General features: G+C 39.6%; 1 protein-coding gene across 1 annotated transcript in view; it reads right to left on the reverse strand.

Annotated features, from left to right (window-relative positions):
- Positions 1-27,052, reverse strand: part of STAC (SH3 and cysteine rich domain) — a 71,734-nt gene that overhangs the window by 30,709 nt on the left and 13,973 nt on the right. The window contains exon 4 of the mRNA XM_072328446.1: positions 17,046-17,322. Coding sequence (XP_072184547.1) covers positions 17,046-17,322 — 277 coding nt within the window. The remainder of the gene's footprint in view (positions 1-17,045; positions 17,323-27,052) is intronic.

Genomic DNA, 27,052 nt, shown 5'->3' on the forward strand with positions numbered 1-27,052 from the left:
ATGTCTTGAAACACTGCTGGCAAATACATTCCTCCAGAGAGCATGTGAAAGCGAGAGATTTGTTCTAGGTATACTTTAAGTAGAAAAGAATAAGTGGTATTAATGACTAAAAGTAAAAATGATAAATAATCATGTTAATAAATAATGACTCACTGTGGCAGAATATCTGAGGGGAACTTGGGCAGTTCCGTTTGTCTCTCAGAGGGCAACAGGGTGTGTATGAAGTTAAAAACCACTCTGTGGTCTGCTTATTCCCGATGGGTTAATCTATTTGCAGACTGAAATGTGGGGATCAGAGAGAATTACATTGCAGATGGTCATAGCAGTGTCTGGAAGTGACACTATTCCTGTGAAGCCTGAGATGCTAAAACACTCTCCTCTGGGACTTCTGTTGGCCATATTTCTCTCTGTTTCCTGTCCCCTAAATAGCTGGCAGCCTGACTGCAGCCCACCATTTATTCCCACTAGCAGATACTACTCTATGCTAATTTTACAGCACAGCAGGAAGCTACTAGTATAAAGTACTCAGTGAAATGCCTTTATCCACCTGGAATGTGCCAGTCATTTCCATTTGTGGCGGATCAGAAGTACAGGAGCTAAAGGCTTAGCAATTAAGCTAAACTTTGAGCACCCTAACTACAATTTGCTCCAGTTATTCTTTCAAAGGAGGAGGAGATGAATAACTTTGATGGACTCTTTATCATTACCTTAAAAATATAATTACCTATCTCCGTTCCCTTCTCCAAAGACCCTTATTATGGTTACTTAATCAAATCGTTACAAGTTGAGCACATTAGAACAAAGGTTCTGCTCACTTTCTTTTTTTGCAGTCTTGGAATGTGAGATTTTTTTAATTCAAGGCACAGTATTACCTTCAGTGAACAGGGTAGTCAGCATTTAATGAGTGGCCAGCTCTATTCAGCACTCCTTCATTGGTCCGTATGCATTCATTTACATCACCTCTGGTGTATCATATTTGCACCATTTCCAAATAGAAGATGATTCATAACATCACAGGCTTACCTGTGGGCTCACTATCTTTGTCTCTTTATGCCTTGTGATATGAAAACGTTTGCCAAAACTTGGGTAGCATGGATCCCATTTGATGAATCAATGGTAAAACCATCAGAGGTGTCACTGATGGGCACTGCTTTGTCCAGATCATTGCAAATCATTAGAACTGGGCTTTAGAATGGAAAATACCGGGTCATGCTTAGCAAAATTATATTGCATATAAACTTAGTAGACAACAAAGTCAGGAAATTCTTATAGGAAGAAAGCACACATGCATGTGCATGTATTTTGTGTCCTGTTTATTAACGTATCTATTCATTTTCTCACAGTCAAATCTGGTATTGTTTTGCAAATGAAAAAGGCAAAATTGTCAAAAGAAACCACGTTTTGCTGGAAGAAAATGAGGAAATTTCACGTCAGGACACTTGAGTAGCTCTCAAACAGACTTACAAATGAAGTTCTGTCACAGTCATTTTCTTCAGATACAAACTAATACATCCAGACTCCCAGTACTAGAAGGACACATTGTTTTGAGAAGCAGGTCATATTTAATAACACCTTGCTAGAAATATTCTACGACTGGGTCAGCTCCCATTTGAATACCTGAACCAGTGGCTAGGCTTTTCAGAACAGCCATGGAAAATTCAGTCTTGAACTGTTCTGATAATCTGACCCTGAATATTACCCAAAGGACATACTACATCGCTTTCATAAATCTAAGCTTTTTTTGGAGGAAGCCTTAATGGGATCAGAACACTTCAACACAGGTGAATGGAAAAATTTGAAGGCAGAGAGAAACAGATGAGACAGAAAGGGCAGAATTTGATTTCAAGGCTTTATGCCTGTCTCTCCAATATAAGTTTAGAAACTACACTGCACTTCAGGAGAGTGGCATTTATCTCAAGGAATGCAAATGAGAATTATGTTGGTCACATGCTTGCAAAGGGAACCTTTATTATTCTCTTGGCCAGCACAGCTATGGCCACAACACTGCTGGCTGGTGCTTTTTGCCAGTTGTTTAAAGACTCAGCATAAGATTAATAGCTAGTGCGAATGATCTCTGCAACCTGAGGAAATCTGAAAGGAAACCGCAAATGCTGGTAACAGCATGACATTATGCTGAGTGTATAAAGATATCTATATTAGGCACTTAGGCTAAAATGAAAAAAAAAGAAAAGAAAGAAAGGGTAAAAATATTCAGGTCTCTATCAGAAAGAAGGGCAAAGACATGGACTGTCATCTCCAGCTAATCCGACAGCGACCCAATGAATATTTGCTGTTGTTCCAGCTGAGACGAACATGCCAGTCAGAAATGGTTTTGATTTAAAGCTTGCATAAATAAACACATTTAAAATTACATATTTTCCACAGAACTTCAACTTCTGCTGTGGGAGGCTGATAAAAATAATGAGTGCGTTGCCCCTTTCTCCCAAAGCACATTTGGAATTGTCACTGGAAAGCTGTCTCTGTGCCAGAATTTCTGGGAAACGGAGGATTTTAGGCAAACTGGGCCAGTACTGTAACAGTGAGATGCTTGGGATGTCACCTTAGAAGGAGAAAGAGAAGTCCCTATAATGTCACTGTTGCCTTTGTATCCATCTCAGCCTTTGTCCAACTTCCTCCTCTGCTCTCTACTTCATTTTTTAAATTAACTGTCTTTGCATAAAAACTCTGTATCTGAAAGGATGGAGATTATCTTTAAAAATTCATCTTTGGTTACTTCCTGTCCCCTGAGCTGGCTGCTGCTCGCCTTCCTCCTTTGCATGGCCTCAGAGTATGAGTGCTGTGGGGAGAACAGAAAATGGCATTTTTTGAGCAGGATACCCATCCCTTTAAAGTTAAGAATCTTGATTCCCCCAGCTGACAGTGCAGAGAGAGTAGATGTGTGAATACCCAACTGGCCTACAGACTGGAGCTCAAACCTATGCTTCCCAGACATCCCAGATGTTCGCCACTGATAGTCATTTCTGCCATATATTGTTGGCCAGGAGTGTTGACTGATACACAAATATTCACATCACAGAAAATTACCAGTACCATTAGCAATTGCCCCATTGTGCTTTCTACTGCTAAGCGCTTGACCAAATGGATTACTGAAAAAGTGAAAAGGAAAGGAAAGGAAACAATCAGTTTGCATTCTGCTGTGTATTTTTCTTAGATTGCCTGCAGATAAATGGATTACAGCAGCTCTTGGCATTTCCATTTGAACAGTTCAATAGAATGTGTTTTCCTTTTCAAGGTGAAGAATTCACACTTTACAAGTAGGCTTCTCTTTCAACCTGACTAGGTGACCTACACTCATTTCAGCACTGTGGCAAAAGCTCTCCGTGCTTGAATATCAGACAAGCAAGATGAAAGAGTTCAAAGTACATACACAAAAGTAGGCAAAAATCTTATCCAGGCAATTTTTCATGAATAATGACAGCATTGGATTGACTCCAAAGACTTTACCTCCTAGTTGGTATCTATTTTACAGTCAAATTTTCCGGTTCAAAATGTAAAGAGCTGCAGATAGGTTCAACCTTTAGTTCCTCAGGAAGGGATACACTGTACAGGCAGATCTAAAAACACATAGGATCTGGAAGAGGATTCCCTCCATTTGCATCCAAGCTGCCAGGTCTGGACCTGACAACTCGGCTGGTTGGTATGAGCATCTCTTTTTCCCAAGTCCAACTTGTATTAGTCTAAAGTAAATTGGATGGGAGGAGAAGAAACTTGTTTGTGCTTTGTAGAGTAAAACTCAATATCCAACCACTGTACCTGTTCTGTCCAATTAATAAATTTTAGATGATGCACCACTGAGTGGTATGGGCCTGTTTGAATGCCCACCCCACCCAGTTTCCCTGTAACAATATTCAGTGTTTAAATAGCACAAAATGTTGTCTCGTATGTAGGCAGGCTACAAAGCGGGGCATAAAATTAGAACTGACTTCCTAGTGACATAGTTTTCTTTAGAAACAATGTACTGAGTAAAAAAACTGAGGCAGTAATAGGCGCGTTTTTCTACATGGGCTGTTCCAGAAAAGAAAAATATCCCTGCTAAAGTACAGTTCTTCATGGTTTTAAAACATACATGGCTGGAAGAGAAAATGCTTTTATTCCTCTTGCAAGTCAACTTGGTAATTCCCTGACAAAGAATTTCCAATGCGACTAGCCCTCTTATTCTTTGGTAAAGGAACAATGAGATTTACTTACATGGGAAATAGGCTTTTCCTGTCTTTTGGTCCCAAAGAGATTCTCATTGTTAGTGTTTAGTGATAAGGACAAAATCCACTGCCCTGCACTGAAAAATATGGCTGCAAGTGATTCTATTTGCAATGCACTTTTCACATATTCTGCAGCTTTGCTATAGATGTCTGCCCCTGAAAGGAAATATCCACCTCCATATTTCTTAAAATATTTTCTCACGTTTTGGATCATGTAAATTTAAGTTAAGATGCAGGAACACCATGATAAATAAACTAACAGCTAACTGCATTATCAGAAGAAAAAATGCCAGTCTTCTGAAACCCAGACATAGGTTGTCTTTAGCATTCTTTGCTCTAAACAAACTGACAGTGATATCTCAATAACAACTACATTTATAGACTACTGCCAGCAATCTTGAACCTGTGTTTGTGGATTTTTGCACTGGGTTGTTTTGCTGAGAAAGAAAATAGCTCAGAGGCGATAGGCATGGACTTGTCAATGGGGGTTGATACTAAACTGTACCAGAGATGGTGATTGTACCAGAGCTGAGAAGGACAAGGCAACACTGAGAAATTAAACCTGGCACAGTGCCTCAAAGAAAGACTATCAGAAATCTGTGGCTGATCTTGGTCTCAGTAATATTAGCAAGTATAATGTGGTCAGTAACTCTTCTTGATGTGGTGACAAAGAAAGTCAGATTTCAAACAGGGCTTTCACATTGACAGGCTTAAGTTACCTGTACCTGTGTTCTTACGTATGTTGAAATGCAAAGCCATCCAGTTACAACTTTTTTCTTTCTGTTTTAAAATGCTTTGAAAAAGGACCTGCATATTTTAGGGCCACTTAGAGATGCTGAGATCTTGATGTTTTAAGGGCTTTGTTCCCTTAAAAGAGAGAAGTTGGAAAGCAGAAAGCTGATATCTGAACAAAGACTGAGCTGCAAAATGAAAAGAGGAGCTCTGGACTTGCTGGAAATGTGGGAGAAGAGTTATAGAATAAAAGAACAGCCTGCCCTCAGCAAAGGAATTTAATATCCTCTCTGCTCTACTAATGGATTTTTAACATTGCTTGTTGCTTACAGAGCTCCATCATCAATAGGCTTGAAATGAGAGGCTGCTATGTGCCAGAAGATTAGGGCAATCTGACTATAAAAGGTTTAGTTAAAAAAAACCTGATATGTAAACAGCCAACTGCTCTCTGGCCTTCTGCTCTTTCAATCTTACTGAGGGCTTTGGTTCTTTCGTCCTGCAGCACAAATGCTCTCTCATTAGCGCAACCCCTTGTTGTTGTTCCTGTTCTTCATTAGTGCAAATGAACTGGCAACATCTGCAGCAAAGGGCCTCACACACAAAACACTGATGTGCAGCATGCCATAGATATAATTCCTCTCCTTTCCCTCCTCTTTTCCTCATTTCAATTGGCAATGGAGCTGGAAAGCATAGAGACACAATAACAATGCTTGCCTCTGCCCAATACCCATTGCACAGGCAGGATGTGGCTACGAACAGGATCCTGCTCCAGAGCCATTTATGTCCTTGGATGCACATATAGCTGGGGAAGACCTTGTCAGAGGCTGCAGATGGAGGTAACAGCAGGCTATGGCAAAATTGGTGATGGCTCAGGGCACCACCATGGGTAAGTGGGCAGGTGTACCAGTTTGGTATGGAAGTTATTTTTGCAGTTAGTCACAACGTGTTGCTTCTTCATAGAATTTTACAATCACATTTCCTTATGAGTTGTTTCAGTTCCTTTCCCACAGCAATTTCATAAGCAAAACGATGAAATGCTAAATGCGGAGAAACATTTAAATGAAACCTTTCAACTCACGTGCAAGTGCTTAGAAAAATCTTCTTCAAAACAAAGTTTTGCTTAAACTGACAATTTTCAAGAAAAAATTCTACTCATTTCAGTGCCATGACATCAGCTGGATAGAAAAACACTTTTGACTGTTTCTGTCACCTGCTCAGAGAGACGCTCGCAGCCTTCACTGTTATGACCTGAGACCAAATTTAGTCCCTGACTCACAGCAGTTCTGGCTTAAAGCACGCTCACAAATGCACCTCTGTGTGTTATCAGTTGTTGTTTAAAAGAACAAGGAAAACTTCTACCAAATGATTGTGAATAAGCTCTTGTAGCTCAGTAATGCAAAGACTGTTATCTTTGCTGGGATCCATCTAGGAATCTCAAAGAAACACGAACATTTTGTTGTAACTTTGCATTATTTACTTTACATTGTTGCTAGCTATTTAAAGTTTTAAACCAGAAATGCCAAACTGTTAACATTTTACCCATCAACAGGTATAGCTCAAAGGTATCATTTAAACTCTCTGTGGTTAACAATGATTCACATTATCTGAATGCAGCCTAGATGCAAGCAGGAATAAGCCAAACCCATTCAGGTCATGTCTTCTCTCATTTACACATGCAGTTTGCACCAGCATGACTATGTGATTTGTTATCTGAAAGTCCAAATTAAAATACTGACTGTAATTGCTCTGATACCACTATCAGAGGTAATGAAAACAGCAGGGGTAACAATACAGTGCAGTTATAACCATCTGGCCTGTAGAACAACATAACCTGTAAAAAAAGAATAAATTTCAATAAATTCCAGCAGGCAACTTTGCTTTTAACAGAACGATTTCCAGTGCTGTTTGGTTGGAAGTCTCAGAAGACACAAACTTTTCTGGGGGCTGAGAGCAGAAGATCTTTATGTCAGAAGGCACTGGCACGTATCTGGATCTCACTAATGGGCAGTTGAGTCAACACATACATTCAGATTTAGAAACTGTCATAAGCAAGACATAGCTGAAATCGTGAACACCATCAGGGAACAGATAATTCTGTATGAGCATGGATAACTGTCCAAAACTGAACTTGCAAACTCTAAAGCTTGTTACTTGCAAGCTTCAACCAGTATGGGCTGCTTGAAAGTTACGGTAACAGACTAAATGGAAGTGGCACAACCAAATTTCTCCAATTAATAAAAAGACGTGTGAAAGGCATCTCAGTTAAAAGTATAATTGTGGATTGTGCTTCTGTCTGCATATATACTACTTGGACTGGAGAAGCTGCCACTAAGCAGCTCAGCCTGCTACAGTGTTTATTCAGCTTATTATGGAAAAACAACAACTGCTTATCAGATGTTGTTCATCTGCTGCTCTTCAAAAGAAACTATCCTGTCTTCCCACTCCTGGTGACATCTGAGTTGTACTCAGTGGTTGTCCCATTCAAAGATTACTAATGAGAAATGGATTTATATGCTCAGCTGCATTGAGTTTATCAAGTTCATCAAAACAGATTTTTGGTGTAAATTTTCCGTATTTGTTAGATATAACAGACACTGTGAGGCAGATGAAAACTCAGCAAGCGGCTGTAAAGAGATGTGCAGATGAGCCGTTCATGATGCTGAACTTGTGCTTACAGAGGAAGGCCACGCATCACTTTGTCCCCCTACTCTGTCTCCATTTTTCAGAGAAAGCGAACTACAGAGTATGTCTGGAAACTTCCACGTAACTCAGATCATCATGGGATATGAGAGCTTGCTACACTTTTGAGAGGTGCAGCTTGTACAACAGGCTGTATTACCATTGTAAATACACATTCCTTCACCAATAATCCCAATATTCCTTTAACATACAACCCTCTGCTGAAGAAGCGTTGCAGGGAAATACTGGCAATAATATTTTAGTTCACAATAACTTAGTGGTTACACAAAGATTATTTCCTCTCTTGGCTGAGAAAGTAGAATTGTTTTGGTGTGAGGGTGATGGACACTTTTTCTTTTGTTCTTCCATCCCTTTTGTTAAGCAGGAGGTAATCTCATGGTCAAAACAAAGTACTTCAGGATTCTCAAGATCACTCATTGTGTGTTACAAAGGAAATTACAATTACATCACAATATGCAGAGCTCATCTTCTGAATTAGAGGACGAGGAGGTAATCCATGTGTATGCAACATGCTCCAGCATGTACTGTCTATTGTACCTACATCAAAGAGGAAAAAAACTACAGGCTGTAAATAAATTGGAAAATTAAACTTAGTGCAGTTTGGAGTAGATAATTCTTCAAACTTCTGTTCCTTGCATTCGTGTTACAAAAACAGAAGGAAGTTGGCAAAAGTGGTAAATCTCAGCAATCGGGGCTCTATATGAGCCATGAGAATCATTGCTCTCTGAGATATCCTTTGAAGCCAAAGAAAATAACAGGCAAGGGTGGGCAGGCATTTTACTCTACACAATAGCAATATTCTATTTCTTACAAAGGCATTAACACCACTTGCCTCATTTTGTGGTTTCTGCAACACTCTGCATGGTAAAGCTTCTAATGAGTTTCCTTCTAGATAATGCTTTTGTCAGCTATGTGCCAATTTATTTTCCACACAACTGTAATACTCTGGTAGAAAAAAACTATTAAAAAAAAAACCAACAACTATTAAAAAACCAAACAAACTATATATATATCTATTACTAGAAGTCTGGTTTCAAAGAAGATGCATTTAATTTGCTTATCTGAAAATATCTGGTATCTCATATGAGCTCAAAAAATTACATAGAAGGACATAACAGTGTTTTGTATTCTTCCCCATCCCCATAAAAACTTAAGTTTACCATAATGTTCTTCTCTAGGTCTGATCTCAGGAACAACAGACATTACTGAGCAGTCACAAGGACAGCAAAAAACCTAAGAAAAGCATTACTTCAGCTATTTTTCAATACAGTCTTTTGTCAAAAGTATGGAGGCTAAGATCACTTTGAAATATAGATTGGGTCTGTACTGGAAATGTTTACCGTTTTCCATCTAGTTAGGAAGTAAACGCAGGTCAACATGTTTATACAGGTTGCTGCAAAAGTAATGCCTCCTATTTCTTTCCACAGAAAATACAACAGATACAAAGAGCACAATAATACTATTTGATAGAACAAATTCTCAGCTACAAAACTGTTTTTCAGCACTGTCAGCACCATTAGCTATACATTCTCCTCAGTGATGAACAAGAGCCTGCATGCTGCACTCATCCTCTTGAGTACAGCTGACCCACTGCTTCACAGTTGCTGTGAAGACATCATTGCTAGGAAAACGTTGCCCATGAAGTCCATCTTTCATCATTCTGAACAGATGGAAGTCAGAAGGTGCCAAATCCAGACAATATGGTGGGTTTAGTGGCACAGTACATCCAGGATTTTTACTGTGCACTTTGATCTTCAAACTGGTATGCGGCCTGGTGTTATCGCATTGAAAGTGAGAGGTTGCCTTCTTCCTTGGCCTGATTCTAGAAGTTGGAGTCTTCAGGTTGGCCAGTGTCACAGTGTAACAGTCTAAGCTAATGGTTTATTTGGATAACAGGAAATCCAGAAGGATCATTCCTTTCCTTTCCCAACAGACAGTGCACATCACTTCCTGTGTGGGCTGCATCCTAGACATTTTCTTAGATGTGGTAATTCACATGCCACCACTCTACGGACTGTTGTTTTGTCTCTGGACTGCAATGGTCACACCATGTCTCATCACCAGAAACGATGCAATTCAGAAAACTGTCACCTTCAGTATTTGTTCAATAGGTCCTGATAAACTTGCACACAGTGTTCTTTTTGTTCCTGTGTGAGCTCTCATGGGACCCACCTGGTGCAGTCTTTGCAATATTCAAACACTGCCACCGCCATTTCCTGCATATTGAAGCTGATATTCAGCTCTGTACACAGTTCCCTGATTGTAAGCAGTCAATTCATATAGATGAGCTGATTCAGACACTCTTCATGTGTGACAGCTCTGCATGGCCATCCAGAACATGGTTTCTCCTTCTGTCACTACTGTAACCACTTCTGAAATTCAGCATCCACTGCCTCACTGTGCTCACATTCACTGTTTGGTCTCCACAAACATTCAGCAAGTGCCAATTAATGTCAATGTGTGCAATTATTTCCACATGGAGGAATTCAGTGACACGCCTTTGCTTCATACAAACTACCATGTCAGATGCCATTTGGTCAGACTGCCCCTCTGCTGCCATCTGTCACATGGCAACAACGTGTAATGGAATATGGGTGGGAAGGTTCAAGCTCTACTGCCATACCCATACCACCAGCATTTGCCTCTGATATTGTGGACTAATGTAACAATATAGGAAGCATTACTTTCAGAGCAGTCCTCATAACATTTCTTTTCACTAAGCATTAACTGCATTTTCATATTAATAGCAATTTTCCAAAAATTACAGTGAGCTTGAAAATTATTTAGTAACAAATGTGAAACATGCTTGATGCTGTTCAAGGACAAATTAGAATTTAAAATATACTTCCATCCTCTTTTCTCAACTAAGCAGTTCCTGATTATCCAATTTAGTGTTAACATTCTCGCCTCATCTCAGAGGAGGAAGCCCTCCCAGAGGATAAACAGACTAAATATTTGCCTTTCAATATTTGCTTTAAAGTATGATTAACTATTTATTACCAAAGAAAAATATTAATTTAACAGATGGATAATGTTTAGCCCTCTGTAGCGACTTCACAAATACGAGCCCGCATGAATAGGATAATTTTTGTCACGCTTAGAAAAAATGGGAGAGGTATCTACAGGGCACGTCTATAGCACATATACCTTACACGCATCTACTTCTCTTTCCCTCTCTTCATCCATATCTTAAGTATTTTTGATGTACAAACTGTCTGCTTTCTGGAAACGTTACAGAGTCTAGATGACACTGTCTGTGTCTGAGTAATGTACAGGTAGCAGCTGACTGTGAGCTGCATAAATTGATTAATGTATAGCACTTAATCTCTAATCTCAGCAGAGTTTTGCTTGGCACAAGTCATAAGGTTCACCCTGGGAAGAGTTACTGACTTAAGAAAGTTATCACTGGAGAAGCCAGGCTCAGTAACAAGCTAATAAATATGTTAAAATCATTATTTTGCATAATCTTTATTCCTACACTGAAATAAATAAATAAATACATGGTGGGGAAGAGGCAAATGTTTTTTTCTAAACTCTTTCACAGAAGGCCAGAGGGGACTGAAGTAATTTTCACTTTCTCAGAAGGTTTTGGTGGCCAGAACACTTCTGAATCAATTAGAGTGAGAATCTAAGTCTCCTAAATCCACAACTATCTTTAAAGAAGGGAAGGTAAAGAGACAAGGACTTCAGACCACTGAAGCAATAGATAGGTTGGCACCTAGTACCAGTCATTGACAAGGCTACGCAATTGCCCCTTTCCCTCACAATCAAAATTAAAAGTCTTTCTATTCTAGGGAACCAGATCTGGGAGGGAGGTTGGACTACATGGTATCTCCAGATGTCCTTTCTAACCCTTTGATTTGCTGATTCTGTGATTCAGTTGCTTTGGAAAATTCTTTCCATAGGGAAACCTGTTGTCTGCTTGTATCAATAATAAACAATAATAATACATTCAGTGTTACACTCTATTATAATCATGTGGAAAATGGATCTGGGAAGGCTCAGCTAAGACCACATAAGCCCACTTGGGGAGGTGTACACAAGCTGATCCAGGGGCATCTCCCATTCTTCTCCATGGAAACATCTCCTGTATGGTGGCGGTAATAAAGGATTTATTTTAAAGACATGGCCAGAAGGAATTATTAGTGGCACTTGGATGGCTGGTTGGAACTCCAAATACACTGGCTAAGCCAGAACAGACAGTAGTAGAAGTGAATCAGCTCTGAAGAGACAGCACAATTTCACTGTTGAAGTGCACTAAGTACTATTAGCAGATTGGAAGTAAACCGTGGCAGGGAGTTATTAATGGTTTTTATCTTTTTGTTTCTCTGTCTGGACCTTAGCTCCCTGAGAGAGAAGGTTGAGTAATTTAGTTGTAAAGGGACTGCAGTAGCTTGGAGAATTTGCATCCAAGTGAGAAGTCACAGGTTCGACTTGCTCTGTTGAAGCTTCAGACTAAATTTAATCTCGATACTATCTCTGTATGTGGACAATCATGGCAGCACACAGTCTATGAAAGATGAATACTCATCCAAAAAATACTGCCTATATGTAAAGCTTTCATTAAAACATATTTTTTTTCCTGCATATATCTGTAGTCTTGTAACTGCTGCTAGTATAAACAATAGAAAACATCTAAGGGCGGAGTAGCAATGGCACAATCAAAAAAGACACATTTTTAACCACTGCTGGACACCACAGTTTAATTTGGTCATTCTGAATCTTTGTGGTCACCTACCACGTCTTTCCAGACAAAGATACCCCCAATAAAACAAGTGGTTGGTCAGAAATGTGTGTCAGTGATAAGATCAAACATAGAATGAAACTGCTAAGTACACTTCTGAAACACACAGAGACACACAAGGATGCTTATAAATGAGCAGCTATTCCCTTAAAACACTGTTTTAAAGGATCAACTTTCAAGTCAGCTATTTTTGATAGCAAAGTGGCTTACTTTTTTTGCTACACTACTTATATTTGACTTAGATGGGAGCATATTAATTGTGTGTAATATGCTTGGAATGTGTGGAAAATAAAATGTTTTCCATATGAGTCAGCACAGGAAATGAACTGCAAATGAGTAGAATGTTGAGAAGTCTACAGATGGAGATATTTTTTGTAATACACCAGAGTATAGTACTGACATCATGACTTCTTATAGAGCAAAGTAACACAGAAATGACTGATGACACACCAGAGACTGAAGAAGAGCAAGTAAGAACTTCCTTCTGATCTGCATAGTCAAAGCTTCTCATTTGATGCAACATTAACTGTTTTCATTTAGATTTCTCTCTTTGATGATGTCAGACAGCTTTGCCTCCCTTTACGGAACATTGCCAAAGCTTACCACGTTCTTACTGAACACAAAGAATTGTAGTTAATACCAAGCCAAAATTTCTTTGAATTTCCTTCATTTTCTTCTCAGTGATAGAATGACTTAGAATGACTTAGATGGGAGGTGACCGTAAAGATCATTCAATTCCAACCATCCTGCCACTGGCAGGGTTGAATAGGAAATAATAGTTTGATAGGAAATAAACAAACTTGCACCTTCTAAATAATGACCTACTGATACATCACATGAGATATTTTGGTTTTCAGAATTTTTCTCTTGCTGGAGTTAGACATTAAAATCATAATAAAAATAGTAACAGTAGAAAAATTAGGAGCAAGAACGGTACATCAACCAGTTCCTAAAAGTCATGCTGTAAGAAGATGTTCATAAGCAGACACGCTTAGGAAAATATGTAACTTATCATGGAGCTGAATCCTCAGTCCTAACCCTACCAGTGCCTAGAACTCACAGTGGCAGAAGTGGAGGAATGCAAAGTGGCATAAGATTGAGTAACAGAAGAGAATACTTATTCCAACATATTATTGACTTGCTCTGAAATTGTGTGAAGTATTACTACTGACTTCAGTATTAGAACTAGAGATTGCATCATGGCATCTCACAGTGCTGGAAGACCCCAACAACAAATGGACGCTCTGTGTACTTCGTAGTATTGCTTTGGATCTGAAATTATCTTGCATAATGTATTAGGCAGCAAATTACTGCTTCTATATCAATTTTTTCTTCTCTTTAGAGAGCTAGAACTTGAGCTGCAGTCTAGTATAGTTAGTAGGAACACAGTTATTCCTGTCTTTAATGTAAGATAAAAGGTACAATATTACTATTAATTAATATTTGTTTTTCTTTTCTTGAGAATGAACCAATACACCATAGTTTATGAGCAAATCTGCGTTATACTCCTCCTAGTAAACGTCTTCCTTTGAGTGCTTAAACCTATCACATGCATTTGGCCTTTATCTTATGACTGTACTGCTGTCAAATGAACAAACAGGAACACGTGCTGCGTTCCAATGGCAAAATTTGGCTCCTGGTGCCTAACAACCAAGGAGAGATGATGCCCGTATTTTTTGTAGGAAGATAATATTTCATGCTCCTTTATTTTAATTTTGCTGCTGATGAAAGGAGCAGCACAGGGATCCTGCTGCTTCTGTTCCAAGTGTCCTGTTCACATTGAAGCTACAGTCAGGCTCTGCCATGCCAGCGAGTCCAAAGTGTGTGCTGCATGCTCGTGCCATGCACAGTTCATCATGCTGCCCGGCACCAAACAGAGCTGCTCGGTTTGTGAATTAGAGAACCATTTAAGGTGAACCTGGAATCATTCTTGGTGGCAAAACTGAAACCATCTAAAGTCAAGCTGGGATTTTCCTGGACTCTTTCCCCCAGCCTTCAAAACATGTATCTAGCCTTTGCCTTTACTCTCATCAATAAGGAATTTAAAGCCAGAGACACATTACTCTCAAATGTCACTGCCCTTGAAAAATGCAAATAGAAGGAACAAATAGACTCTGTGTTGCAAGCATAAATGCAGGGTTCCTGCACAGAAATGACTTTTTTTTTTCTGTCTGCCTGTGGGAGCAGGCCTGACATGATTTCCTGAGAAGTTGCCTGGTTTGCTTCACCAACCCCATGACCAACAGTTGTGCAACTTATGTGGATTAATTGAGCTACAAACAGCAACACCCAAATTTCCCATGCCGCTTAAAATACAGCACAGAGAAATCAGGCATGACTGTAGTAAGGATCAAAGACAGAACATTATGGAAACAGAGTAGACCTCTGTCTATGAGAATAAGGGCATTTGACTCAAATGCATTATAAGGTAAAATTCTTAACATCTTTTCTTCTCTGATGTACCTTCAAGCAAAGATATGCTACAGGAGGTCAGAGAAATTCACCTGACTCAGCCTGACACCAGCCAAAGTAGGTTGCATTAGCTTCTTCAGCAATTACGAAAGGCTTAATTCCCTAATTAAGAGGCTAAGTCAGGGAACAGCAAAGGGAAGCCCTCAAAGGATACAAAAGAAAAGGAAAAATTCAGTTAGGCAGGTGGGATTAAAGCTGATGTTTTGAATCTTAATAGATATGCTTCAGGACTTTTCTACCCCAGGCAGGACATAGAGAACCTAGCAAGGAAGAATGGCACAGATGTTTATGAACTGGAGTTGCTCTCTGCAAAGTCTGCTGCCAGTAATAATCTGTCTTGCGCAGCACTGTTTTGGAACAGTTTTGCTGAGCTGTGCAGATTTGTGATCATATTAATCTCCATACAATTTTCATGAGAAGTTGCCAGCAATGAGAAGCACTTGTATTTGCACTATATGTTTGTGAAACTGAGCTATGATAGAACATCCATCCAGATTACAGAAAGAGACAAGTTCTGGGACTACTTCCATACAAGAAGCTATTTTGCCCACCTATCATCCAGACATCCTTCCAATCCCTGGACTATACAGTTCCCTGGTATTGATGCTTTTGTCCTTCCCCCTTTGACACGTCCTACCCCTTAAAATGGAAGAAACAAATATCTGGAATCATAACTCCTATTTCCCCAGCCTTGGTAAAGCTGTGGGCTGGATGAAACCAAGACTCATGTGTTTAATTATTTAATTTACTGAAACAGGATTGCATTGCATTGGATATAACATTCTGCTGACTGGTAGCTGCCTTATCTAAAGAACAAAATTCCTCAAACAAGCAGGGGGACACCAGGTACCCTCATGTGGAAAATAAGGTACCATTCTTTGAGAAAGGTCAAACAACCCTATTAGCATCTTTCAAGAATTTACAAAGCTTTCATATGAAAAGCAGTTCCACACCAAGGGACACTGCTTCTTACAGTAAGCTAAACAAACTGCAGACAATAGTTTGCTCTCAAAGACCTGCTCTACTTCTATATCAAGCTAAACAAGCATCTCACTCCATTTACTACATCAAAACATGGAAATTCTGTCGCTCACTTTTACACTGGTACACCGCCACTGAATTTATTCCTTACTTACTGTGCTGGGGCTGGATGATAAACAACGAAGCTAAATCATGTGCATACCAAACTAGCAGCTGAGACGTGCATTTGTAGGACTGCATTACTGAATAGCAGTTCCCACAGCTTCCCATAGTGGTGACCATGCATGTGGTACACCTCTAGTCACCTGCCAGCATTTCTTTCCTGACCTCGACCCGTACAGTCCCACAGATAATCTGCTGCATGAAGGATGCCTTTTTTCAGATCTTCTGCTCTGTACTGAAAATTACTTCATGAGCAGAGCTCAACTTGGAGTTGCATTTTGGATGCTCAAGAGAATAATAAATGATTAGTTCTGCTCTCTATTTCTGTCAGTCTATGGCAGTAACTTATATAGCCATGGACAGTTTCAGAGATGAGGAAGGGAGATCCTTTGAAGCTATGAGGTTTCTGGAGTGCCAGAGACAGCTAGAAGAGAGACACCTAAATCAACAATTCCAAGAAAGCCTGCAGTATGAATTCAGTTCTTATTTGTTCAGTTGACCTACTCTGCCAAAACACATGTTCTGCACAGTCAACATGCGTGCACAAGTGGCTCAGAGCCTACTACCCAGCCGATGCTACTTCTTGCTCAGTTGTCAGCTGAGGTAGACGGGCATTGTCACCGTATTTAATGGGCACTGCAGGGTTGGGGCAGTCATAAAGAACAAGAGTTAGAATTACTGTTGCATAAAAGAGAAAGAATAGCAGACACAAATTCTCAAGACGGATTTCTGCTCTTTCTACTATAATATATAACAAGGCTTGCACTTGGTGCTCAATATAAGCTAAATGAGCACAGAACTTAACCCTGGCAAAAACCCTCACCTGTTATTTATAACCAGTACATACGTCACCAAGGAAAGAGAACCATGTGTGAATATAGATTTTGTATTTGTTTACAGCAGATGTGACTTAAATGCAGACCGTTATTGTAGGAGAACTCTCAATTGGACATCTAGGCTCACGTGAGTTACAGAAAGTCATCTTGCATATTCTAATGTGGATGCCCATATAGAGTTTGAAAATTGTTTCTTACCAACAATCATGTGGTTGCAGACATCACAGAAGGTGGGCTTTTTGAAGATGTGCTCCTGGAAGATGTGAGCCTTGTTGTTTTCTGACAGCTGCTGCGTTCTGGTGGGGGAGGATGCCTGGCTCTCCGAGCTGGGGAGCTGCCCTGTGCTCGTGCTCACCTCTGGCATCAAGTCCACTTGCAGCTTCACATCACTGTTAGTCCTCTGGAAGAAATTGTCTGCGCTTTTGCTCCGCAAGCTTTTGGTCTTGAAGGAGAGTGATCGTTTCAGTTTCTGCAGCTGCAACCAAGAAGACAATCACAATTATTGCCTCTTTCTTTTCAACAGCAAGGTAAGGCTCTTGGTTTTGGCATCTGCTGCTGCTAAGTGAGTAGCAGACAGCCTCCTGTCCCCGGGGCACCTAGGAGCCATTAGCAAACCTGGAGCCACCTGAGTAATAAAACTGACTCTAGAATTTAACTAGCAATTTCAAAATAAAAGAAAAACAAAACAACACCAGATCCCTACTTGAAAATAAACCACTCTTCATATATTTTCTGATGTGGTAATAAACTTCATATCCCTAAGGAATGCTATTTGTCTTTTCTTTCATGTACGACAACGAAGAGATATTGCAGAGAGTTGCACATATACTCCCTTGGAGAATATATTCTTTGCATTCAAGCATGAGAAAAGTCAGAGTCATTGCATGGCCTTCAGCAGCCTGTAAAGCCATTTCAGGAGCAGATGTTAAATGGCATAACAAAAAGAGTGAATTCAGTAAATAAATTCGATATAATTAAATGTCTTGAATTTGGCAGAAACAGAGACTACACGCAGTTTTGACTGAGAAATACTTGTGGTTTTTTTTAGAAAGGTAAAAAGTTTGAGGAGCAATAACTACATAGTTAACCAGTCAACTGATAGCTAATGCATTAATTAATTCCTACTAATTAACAAGCATCCATATAATTTCTTATGAAATGATTTGTGTATTCATTGCCAGAATATTAAGCATCACAATGAGGCATAATTAGCTCAAATTTAAGCTATGCTTCTTTACCCACAGAGTGTCTTGTACCTTATCAGGGCTCAACTCATCCTTCCTCCAAAGAGTTTTATGTAAGGCTGAGAAGGGCATGAGGTGATCCACAGAAGGCATCAGCTTATCAACCACATCAATTTGCAGTTTTGCCAACTCTGATCACACGTGAACACGGTAAAAGGAAAGCATCCTGGGAAAGCCAGCTTTGCATCCACTTTATCTTTGTTGTCTATGGAGTGTAATAACACCATTCCATCTTTTCCCTCAACATTAAATCAACCATCACAGAATCACTTCAATCGCTATTGCAATTATCTGGGCAAATGTGATATAACATCTGATATTTTCCATGCCTCATTGGCTGGCTGTGGCAAACCAGCAGGAATGGTTTATATTAGAAACTGTTTATGTTAGAAACAGTGACGATTGGGAATCATAATTCACTCTAATATAAAGGGAAGAGTTCACGTGCATTCCCAAAAAAGCATGGGACTGTCACACTGACATAGTGGCCCCAGGGTACTTGTTCTTCCCAGTTTCTCTTTGTGATCCATCAATTTTCTTTGCAATGCAGCCAATAGTGCACTGTGGAATAAAAGCCTGCAGGCATCCTGAGGGGAAGCCTCTCTACCACCTCTAAACATAGGCAGCTTGCCCTTGAAGAAGAAAGATAATCCAGCTCTTTCCTCACCTTGCACAACACCAAAATCCCCAGTCCCAGTAAATGGGTAAAAACCATTGCCTCTGGTTAACGGCATTTGTGTTTGCTGCATGGAAGGTTTCCCAGCATCCTGCTAGAGAAACCTTCTGCTCCCTGAGCTGTTTCTCCATAGAGGATTTGGGAGCCAGGGGGGATCAGAGCTAGGGGCCTGTCCCACATGTCTCTCTGGACACAGTACACGGAGTCCTGGATCCAAAGGAAAGAAATTCCCACCAGTTTGTCAGAAAGTCTCAGAGGGGAAATGCCTAAAGAAGAGTAGTTAAGTAAGTCAACTAACACCAATTTTGAGGCAAGTTTTCTGAAACTCATTCAGCTGAAGGATAAGCAGAGGACTTGCTGAGCCTGAGAATCACCTTACAAGAGCACCACCACAATGTGAGATTCTTCCTCTCCTGCTTAGTCACTGGCACCCAAAGTCACTGCAGTTACTAAGTGCTGAAACTACTTAATCTTCCCAGTGACAGCCAGAAACTCAGTAATAACTTGCCCCCTTGCTACCAAAGTGCTTCCCACTGAAGTCAGACCTAATCAGCACAGAAAAACACCGAATTAAAGCACCACAAGGTGACTGAAATGGCATTCATTATTGATTTGCCATACCTTTCTACAGTGTCACACGAAGTTAATTAAATTTCAAAATACTGCTTCTGCCACAGAAAGAAGACTAAGCTGTGCAACACAGTATTTGTTTTATCGTGAGCTGTCTTTTAAGCTCAGCAATGCAGTGTGTTTCAAGGAGTTCTGCTTTTACTACTCTTATTGCATTCTCCTGTGCAAAGTCACTTGCCAGTCTAGAGATATTCCAGCACCCTTTTTTCCCCTGGGTAGAAAAGTCAGTAGTTTTCCAAAGACGGGTAGCATAACATTCAGGCCATGCACATCCAAACCTATGTGCACGCACTCAGGTGAGTGAGCAGTTGTGTATACTCCATACATCTCCAGCCTCAGCATTCAGAACAGAACACAGATATTCAGGAACGAGTTGACCAAACTGCATCTATAAGCTTGGTAGGCACCTCTGCATGAGGGAATAATCCTCAGCACTAACTGTTAAAATCATTTTCCAAGGTAAGGTGGGCATTCTTGCTGTTACTCAAATGCAGAATTCTCATTGTGAAGTGCGCTATGGCCAGGTCCACTCTTTAACTGGAAGATTTTAAATATAAACACTAGCTTACAACAGGCCTGGTTTTGATGTGCCATTAACTCATTTAATGCACTTGTAATGCTACTCCTAAGGGAGAAGTTGTGCAATTCAACTGGAATCAGCTCTGTCAATAGAGAGAGAAGTATGCAGAGTTTAGTATGATTAATTTCCTTCTGCAGAATTAATTGTGTCCAAAGTTAAGTCATAGACAAAAACACTACCAAACTTTGGCAAATGGTGAGACTGTGACTGCTCTGTGTTTGACCTTACTTCAGCACTCCAGTGAAATATCACAAACAAAATCATGGACTAAACAATGACCTAAACCAATAACTAAAAGGCTTTAAGAAACACACTGGAGATAATTCTCCTAGGCCTTTCACATTTTCTGCCTGCATGGAAGGTTACAAATAAGCTTTTGCTGGAATAAATAAATGAATAAGATCAAATTAAAATTCTCACAAGCACAAGAGCTTTTCTAGAATTACGATAGGATCACAAGACTACACAATACCGATCCTTCAGAAACAGAACCTTTGCTATCAAATTCAAGATGTTCTGATGGGGAAAAGAGTTTGTCTCTGGTCAAAAGCTTTTTATCGGTCACACAACTCAATATATTAAACCTGTGGACAAGAAAGAGATAAGTGAAATAGCTAAACCCTGGATCTTTATTAACCTTTTTTTCAGCATTATCCAACACAATCTCCACCTTCTCCAGAGATATTGAATGTTTGTGCTTCAAGGAATCAGGAAGCCCTGATGAACTACAGCTTATCAACACCTCCTCTGCTTCTGATTTCCCTTTACTACAGCTCTTCAGCTGCTATAACCAGAAAACAGCAGGCAGCAAAAGGACAGCTACTGAAATTCATTCCTAGAATTAACAGCTGCCACTGATATTGATTTGAATGGGAGTTGCACCTGCCTTTGCTGAGACTTTATTCTATGTGGAAAGCACACAACTCTTGTCTACAATTTTGGTTGAAGAACTTTGAGCTCAAGCTGGGAAGATATTGGTGATTTGAACTGCTTTATAAACACTAACTTTGTAATTAGAAAAGATAAATAGATAAATATGTAATTTCCAGTTGTCCACTCTGCAAAGAATAATTTGTTTGGGCTCCTAACCACTCCCCTGATATCAAGAAGCTTTTTTTCCCAAGCCTCTCTGGCTCTGTCTGCAGACAACGTGGCTCAGTAGGAGCTGAATGAAATGGAGGGTGTTGAAGTACATACAGCATGCAAACATTTCAGGACACAGAATACTCCGAAAGAGAGCATCCCATTAGCTTTTATGTGCATTATGTGCCCACCTGCAGCACAAGCATATCCCCAAGAGATGCAGTCTGTGCTCAGTGAGGCTATGGGGTGTTCCACAACTGAGAGGTTTGCTTTGAAACTGCACTCCTAAACCAAATTAAAATGCTAAGTTAAGTTTCCTCTCCACCATCACCAATTCTCTAGAAAAACTTCATCACACCTTCTTACCATCCAAAGCTCAGAGAAAGCTCCACTCCCTACACGTGTGCTTCAGTCCTCTTTCATAAGCTCTCTCCTTAGTGATCTCAAGGTGAGTGGCAGTTAACTGGAAGGACAAGCAGTTTGTTTGTATTGTGACTGCTTGGACCATCAGCTCTGGCATTCAGAGGAACCCTGTTGGGAGTTCTTCTCGACATCCTTAGTATTGCTTCCTGCTCAGTCACTGCTAGCCATCCTCAGCAGTAATAGAGGCTCCTGGATGGCAAGGGGACAACAAGAAGGTTGTTTTTATGAGTTTCCACACTTAACTTTATCTTCCACAAAAAAAGAAAAAGAACAAATGAAATAAATAAGCTTATCAACTGTCCTTTACTGACACACCACATGACAAAACCCTGATCTTCAGATGTCAGCTGTGCTACCGTCCTAGTAAAAACAACGAAAAACTGATGGCTTGCTCTTCTTGATCCCTTTCACACCAGCGTTAGCAACATCATTAGATGAATTACAAGTAACACAAGGCATTAATGGTGTTGGGATGAACCTTTAGGACAATTTGATTGCTGCAGTTCTTATAAAATGTACCTAATTTGTTCAGCTACGGAGACTTTAAGTGCTGTCAGTGGTTTTCCCACACTGCTGTAAGACACAGACATCCACCTTCTATAAGGAACACTTTCTTCCTCTTTTCTGTTTCTTAAAACAACTTTCCAAATTATATGACTCTTCTGTTATTATTGATGAAGGACTTCAACATGCAGAACTGCTGTGTAGATTAACTAGAGATCGTGTCAGGTACATCACCAAAAGGGACTCGAACCAAAAGCCTTTCAAAAAAGGGAAAGAACAACAGTGGTGACAAATGAAATCTATTCTACCAAACACAGTCCATTTTCTGGGCCAAAGAGCATTCATTTTGTACCAGCAACCCCCTGAATATACTTCAGATGTTAAATGGATTTGTTGAAGTACTAGATGTTACCAGGGTGTCAGTAGCCTGGAGGCATTGCTGGGCTTCAGCATGCTGCATTGATTAGAACAAACAAGGAACCTCCTCCAACAGAAATGCTGCTTTTGTGAGCATGGAGGCTAGCAATTTTCTTCTTAAAGCTGAGGGACACAAAAGCAAGTGATTTTTGAGCACAGATGAGTGTGGGACTGTTGTGTTCTTCTCTAGTTTTGATTTTAAAATGCACTGCCTTGGCATTTCAATGAGCAAAATAAGATTGTGACACGTCCAAAGCCAGTATGCAGCTTTATAAATAGCGTGTTTGTCTGTTGATGAGAGAAATGCCATGTCTTACAGAATTAACAAGATAAAAGGACATTTCAAACACTTAAGAGGTTGGTATGTTTTTTGGCAAAGTATCCACAGTAAAATTTGTAAGCAAAGCTGATTCCTTTTCTATCTTCTCCTTTCTAAATAATAAATAGTACAAAGACACTTCCAGTACAAATTGAATTAGCTGAACTGACTTCAATCGTTGCCAATTTATACAGTCTGAGAATCTAGCTCTATCATATATTTGTGGCTGCCCTAGACAGCTTTCTTAGAAGCTTTTAATCCTTTTAATCAACTATAGACAAAGAGAAAATACTCATCACTGCACAATCTGCTACGTAACGTTTGTGGTTTTTTTTTCCCCAAAGAGATGGCAAAGCCTCCATTAGAACAAATATATTTCTTATTGCTGTAAAAACATGATCATCTGTCTACTTGAATATTGTATCAGACTACTCAAAGGGGAAATCTTTTCTATAATCCCTAATAGTAATAATATTGATGTATTGGGTACCTTCAGCTACTCTGGTTGGCTGTTGTTGCTCTGACCACCATCCTTACATTACCCTCCCTGAACTCCATTGTTTTTGATACTCACCCACTGATTCTCAAACCAATTTAGGATATAAACCTTTCCAGGCTGGGCTCTTATTGTGATTTTGTTTGACATGCAGAGTCCTAACTACAATGAAATGCTCTGATTGGCACATCAGAGTGTAACAGCAAAAATTCCTGAAAGGGCCTCAGGGATTTTTTTCAGAGCACGCAATCTGAAGAGATGCTCAGTTGTCACCATTCCCACAAATGTCACTGTGAATCACACGTTCTCAGCCCTGTACTGATGTACTACATCCTTGGCAGCTGTGTGTTTGCATATCTAATTGACAAACCTCTACATTAGCAAGAGGTACAGTCTGCACGTGGAGCCAAATAGTGTGTTTGCTTAGCAGTTTCATCCCTTCTCTACAACCTTGTGGTTTGGTTTAAATCATCCTGAATACTTCACATAGATCTCAAAAATTCCTCCCGCTATTGGCCCAAAAGCCCCATAGTTTGAGGTACATTTTCTAACATTGCAAAGAACCGGAACTAGCAAATAAGTGAAACAAATGTGAAATAAAATGCTTGAGAATATGAAATGGTTTGCCTTTTGCTCTGAATTCCTTTACATAGCCTTGAAATTCAGCATTAAGGTGCAACAGGACAAAGTACTGCCTTCCAGCGAGTGGCACACTTGAGGAAACACAAACAGTTTATTAACTACAGTAATTTCCCTCAAATTTCAAGGAAATTCTTTCTTGTCTTCATTATATTCTGAGTAGTCTACTTAGTCATAAGGCATTAAAAGAGTAAACTCTGTGTGAGATATTCTGCAACTATGACTTACCCTGAGCTCGTATTAACTTCCCTGCCAAATATATTTTCATACTAGCTTCTAAAGACTCACTGTCCTTTAAACATTTTAAAACAGCTTGTAAAAAGCAGGCAACATATGCAAAATAAATATAACAATATTTGTATGCATGTGAAAACCAGAAAATTAATTTTTTAATCAAACACTAAGCAATTTTTTCTCCCCCTGAGAATAGCAACATAAAATACATTTATTTATTTAACTAAAACTCTCAAAGGTTCTATGTAAAACAATTCTTTTTCTGTTGAGTTTTCAAGCAGCCCTATTTTGATGTACTCATCATGGTTTTTTTCTTTTAATCTGGGTACACTAGAATCAGTAATCTAGAAATAAAAGATCGTATATTACGCTTCTGTTCCCAAGATATTTCGTCTCTATTAGTATTGCTTCAAATTTCACAAGCTGAGTTTGAGAAAAAAATAAATGTTTGTGAAAGAGTGGTTGCTTTATCACTGTATATGTGTCACAAAGTCATGGTTTGTATGCAGCCTGCTTCTAACAGAGAGGAAAATCTTTCTCAAATCTGCAGCATTTCAAGGTAACAAATCACAAGAACATCTTTCAGAGAATTTTCTCATTCAAATCATGAAAATCAGATTAAGAGCCCCAAAGTCAGATATGTTGAGTTCATTGCGTTTAGCTCAATGATCATCAGTTCTTCCTCCTTTGTGAACTCACGCACAGATCAAAACATGTTACAGATCAAACTAAACAGTGCTTCATCCATTCCCAAAACACGCTGATCGCTTTTTGTTGGGATTGGAAAATGCTTTGTCCCTTCTCTTGCCTCACCTAGCAAAGAGGAGGTGCTCCTTTCCAGAGAAAAAGGCAAGACTATAAATTCTGTATTTAATCACAGAAATATATTCTCCCTTCCAACAAACAGCTGTTCCAACATGGGTGGCATCAGCTGTGGGAGATCTCCTGTAATTCAGGTTATGAGAAGTGGCTGGTGGAATGACTTTTCTGTGGCTCCTTTCTTCATCACCAGGCAATTTAATCTCCGGTCTTTCCTCCTGGATCTAGCAGACAAGGTCACAGCACAAGCAAGAGATGATGAGGAACAGTCCTTCAATTTCATTAAAACCGCCTTCTAACATTTGGTTTCAAAATGGATGTGTTTACTACATCTTGGCTGGTATCCTGGGCTTTACCTCAGGCATCTGATTGTTAAGCAGCTGGTCATCTCCACACTTTGTCCCTATTAGGATGATGTGCAGATGTGGTTATCTCCTAACTTTTGACATAAGAGGAATTTAGACTGTTGTCTCTGAGGTCTCATCCACAAATCCTGCATTTTGCTGCTCCCTTTGATATCTCTTTTCCATTTCACCTTCTAAATGGAACAATGATTTCCCTTTGGTAACTCCTGACATACTCTCGTAATAATCTTTTCAGCAGTGGAAGTGGCGCAGTGAATTTTGGAGATTAAAAGGCTGGATTTCAGAGTAATGTAAATCCTGGCAGCCCTGCTGAGGTGAATGAAGCTACACTGCATGCACCTGCTGAGAGTCTGCAACAATAATAATAAGGCCTGAGTTTTGCTTCTTTTTCTTCTCACAAATAATCTGTGATGAATATGATTGTGAATGTAGGATTAATCATCCACGACCATGCCTTGTATCTTTCCACCTATGAAGCATGCATCGTTATTTTCCACTACTGTTCTTTTGAGAAATTAAAGCTCACTTAGATCTTCTTAATAAAGACAACTTCTGCTAAGAAGTGCTGGCCTACCTATGCTAATAATTTCCACCAAGTCATTTTGCTCATTTGTTCATCTTCTTTTTTTTTTTTTTCTTCTTTTCTTTTCTTTTCTTTTCTTTTCTTTTCTTTTCTTTTCTTTTCTTTTCTTTTCTTTTCTTTTCTTTTCTTTTCTTTTCTTTTCTTTTCTTTTCCTTTCCTTCCTTTCCTTTCCTTTCCTTTCCTTTCCTTTCCTTTCCTTTCCTTTCCTTTCCTTTCCTTTCCTTTCCTTTCCTTTCCTTTCCTTTCCTTTCCTTTCCTTTCCTTTCCTTTCCTTTCCTTTCCTTTCCTTTCCTTTCCTTTCCTTTCCTTCCCTTTCCTTCCCTTTCCCTTTCCCTTTCCCTTTCCCTTTCCCTTTCCCTTTCCCTTTCCCTTTCCCTTTCCCTTTCCCTTTCCCTTTCCCTTTCCCTTTCCCTTTCCCTTTCCCTTTCCCTTTCTTTTTTAACAGAGCTGTTTAGCTGTTCAGCAAAAACAGACTTTAAATGGTAGTATGTCTCTTGAAACAAACATGGCGATACATCTGGCAGGGAGGCTGACAGTAACTGAGGGGGCAAATTAAGATCAGCACCAGATCCCACATACCATCTGATCACATATGCATTGTCCACAAAAAGGAGGAATGAGATCTACTGGGAGTTGTGATAGTTAATATTTTAGTGTTTCCACTCCTCCTTCTGGGGTTCCAAAATTAGGCTGTTAAAAATTGCTTCACGATGAAAGCATATAAGTGCTCAGCTCTACAACAGAGTTGTTGTCACTGGGCCAAATCCTAAGGTCTTTGCTCACTCCTAACTCTCGCTGACTTCAGTGAGCACAGTTCCCAAGTAAAGGTTGGGGATTTGGCAAGACTATTGTTTTGCTTGTTTTGAAATGGAACTTTTTTTTTTTACTGTTTTACTTTGTGCATTATGAGCAAAGGGTTTCTGCCCGCAGCATGAACAGCCACCTGAACACATGGCATCCTGTTATCGGATGGACTTCATTCATCCTTCCTCTCCTCCACAACCAAATACTGACAGATCCACGGAACACCTATGCCTCTTGCTTTTATTTTTCTCATATGCTTGTTTCAAATTTGTACCTAGTGTGACTTTATCCTGCCTAGATTTCTTGCTTAACTACTATGCCTTAAGTCTGACACAATGCTAGCTCATATTCCGATCACAGAAAGAACAGAACCATAATGCCAGGATTTG

The sequence above is a fragment of the Excalfactoria chinensis genome, chromosome 2 (assembly GCF_039878825.1).
Source record: "Excalfactoria chinensis isolate bCotChi1 chromosome 2, bCotChi1.hap2, whole genome shotgun sequence".
Classification (NCBI taxonomy): Eukaryota; Metazoa; Chordata; class Aves; order Galliformes; family Phasianidae; genus Excalfactoria; species Excalfactoria chinensis.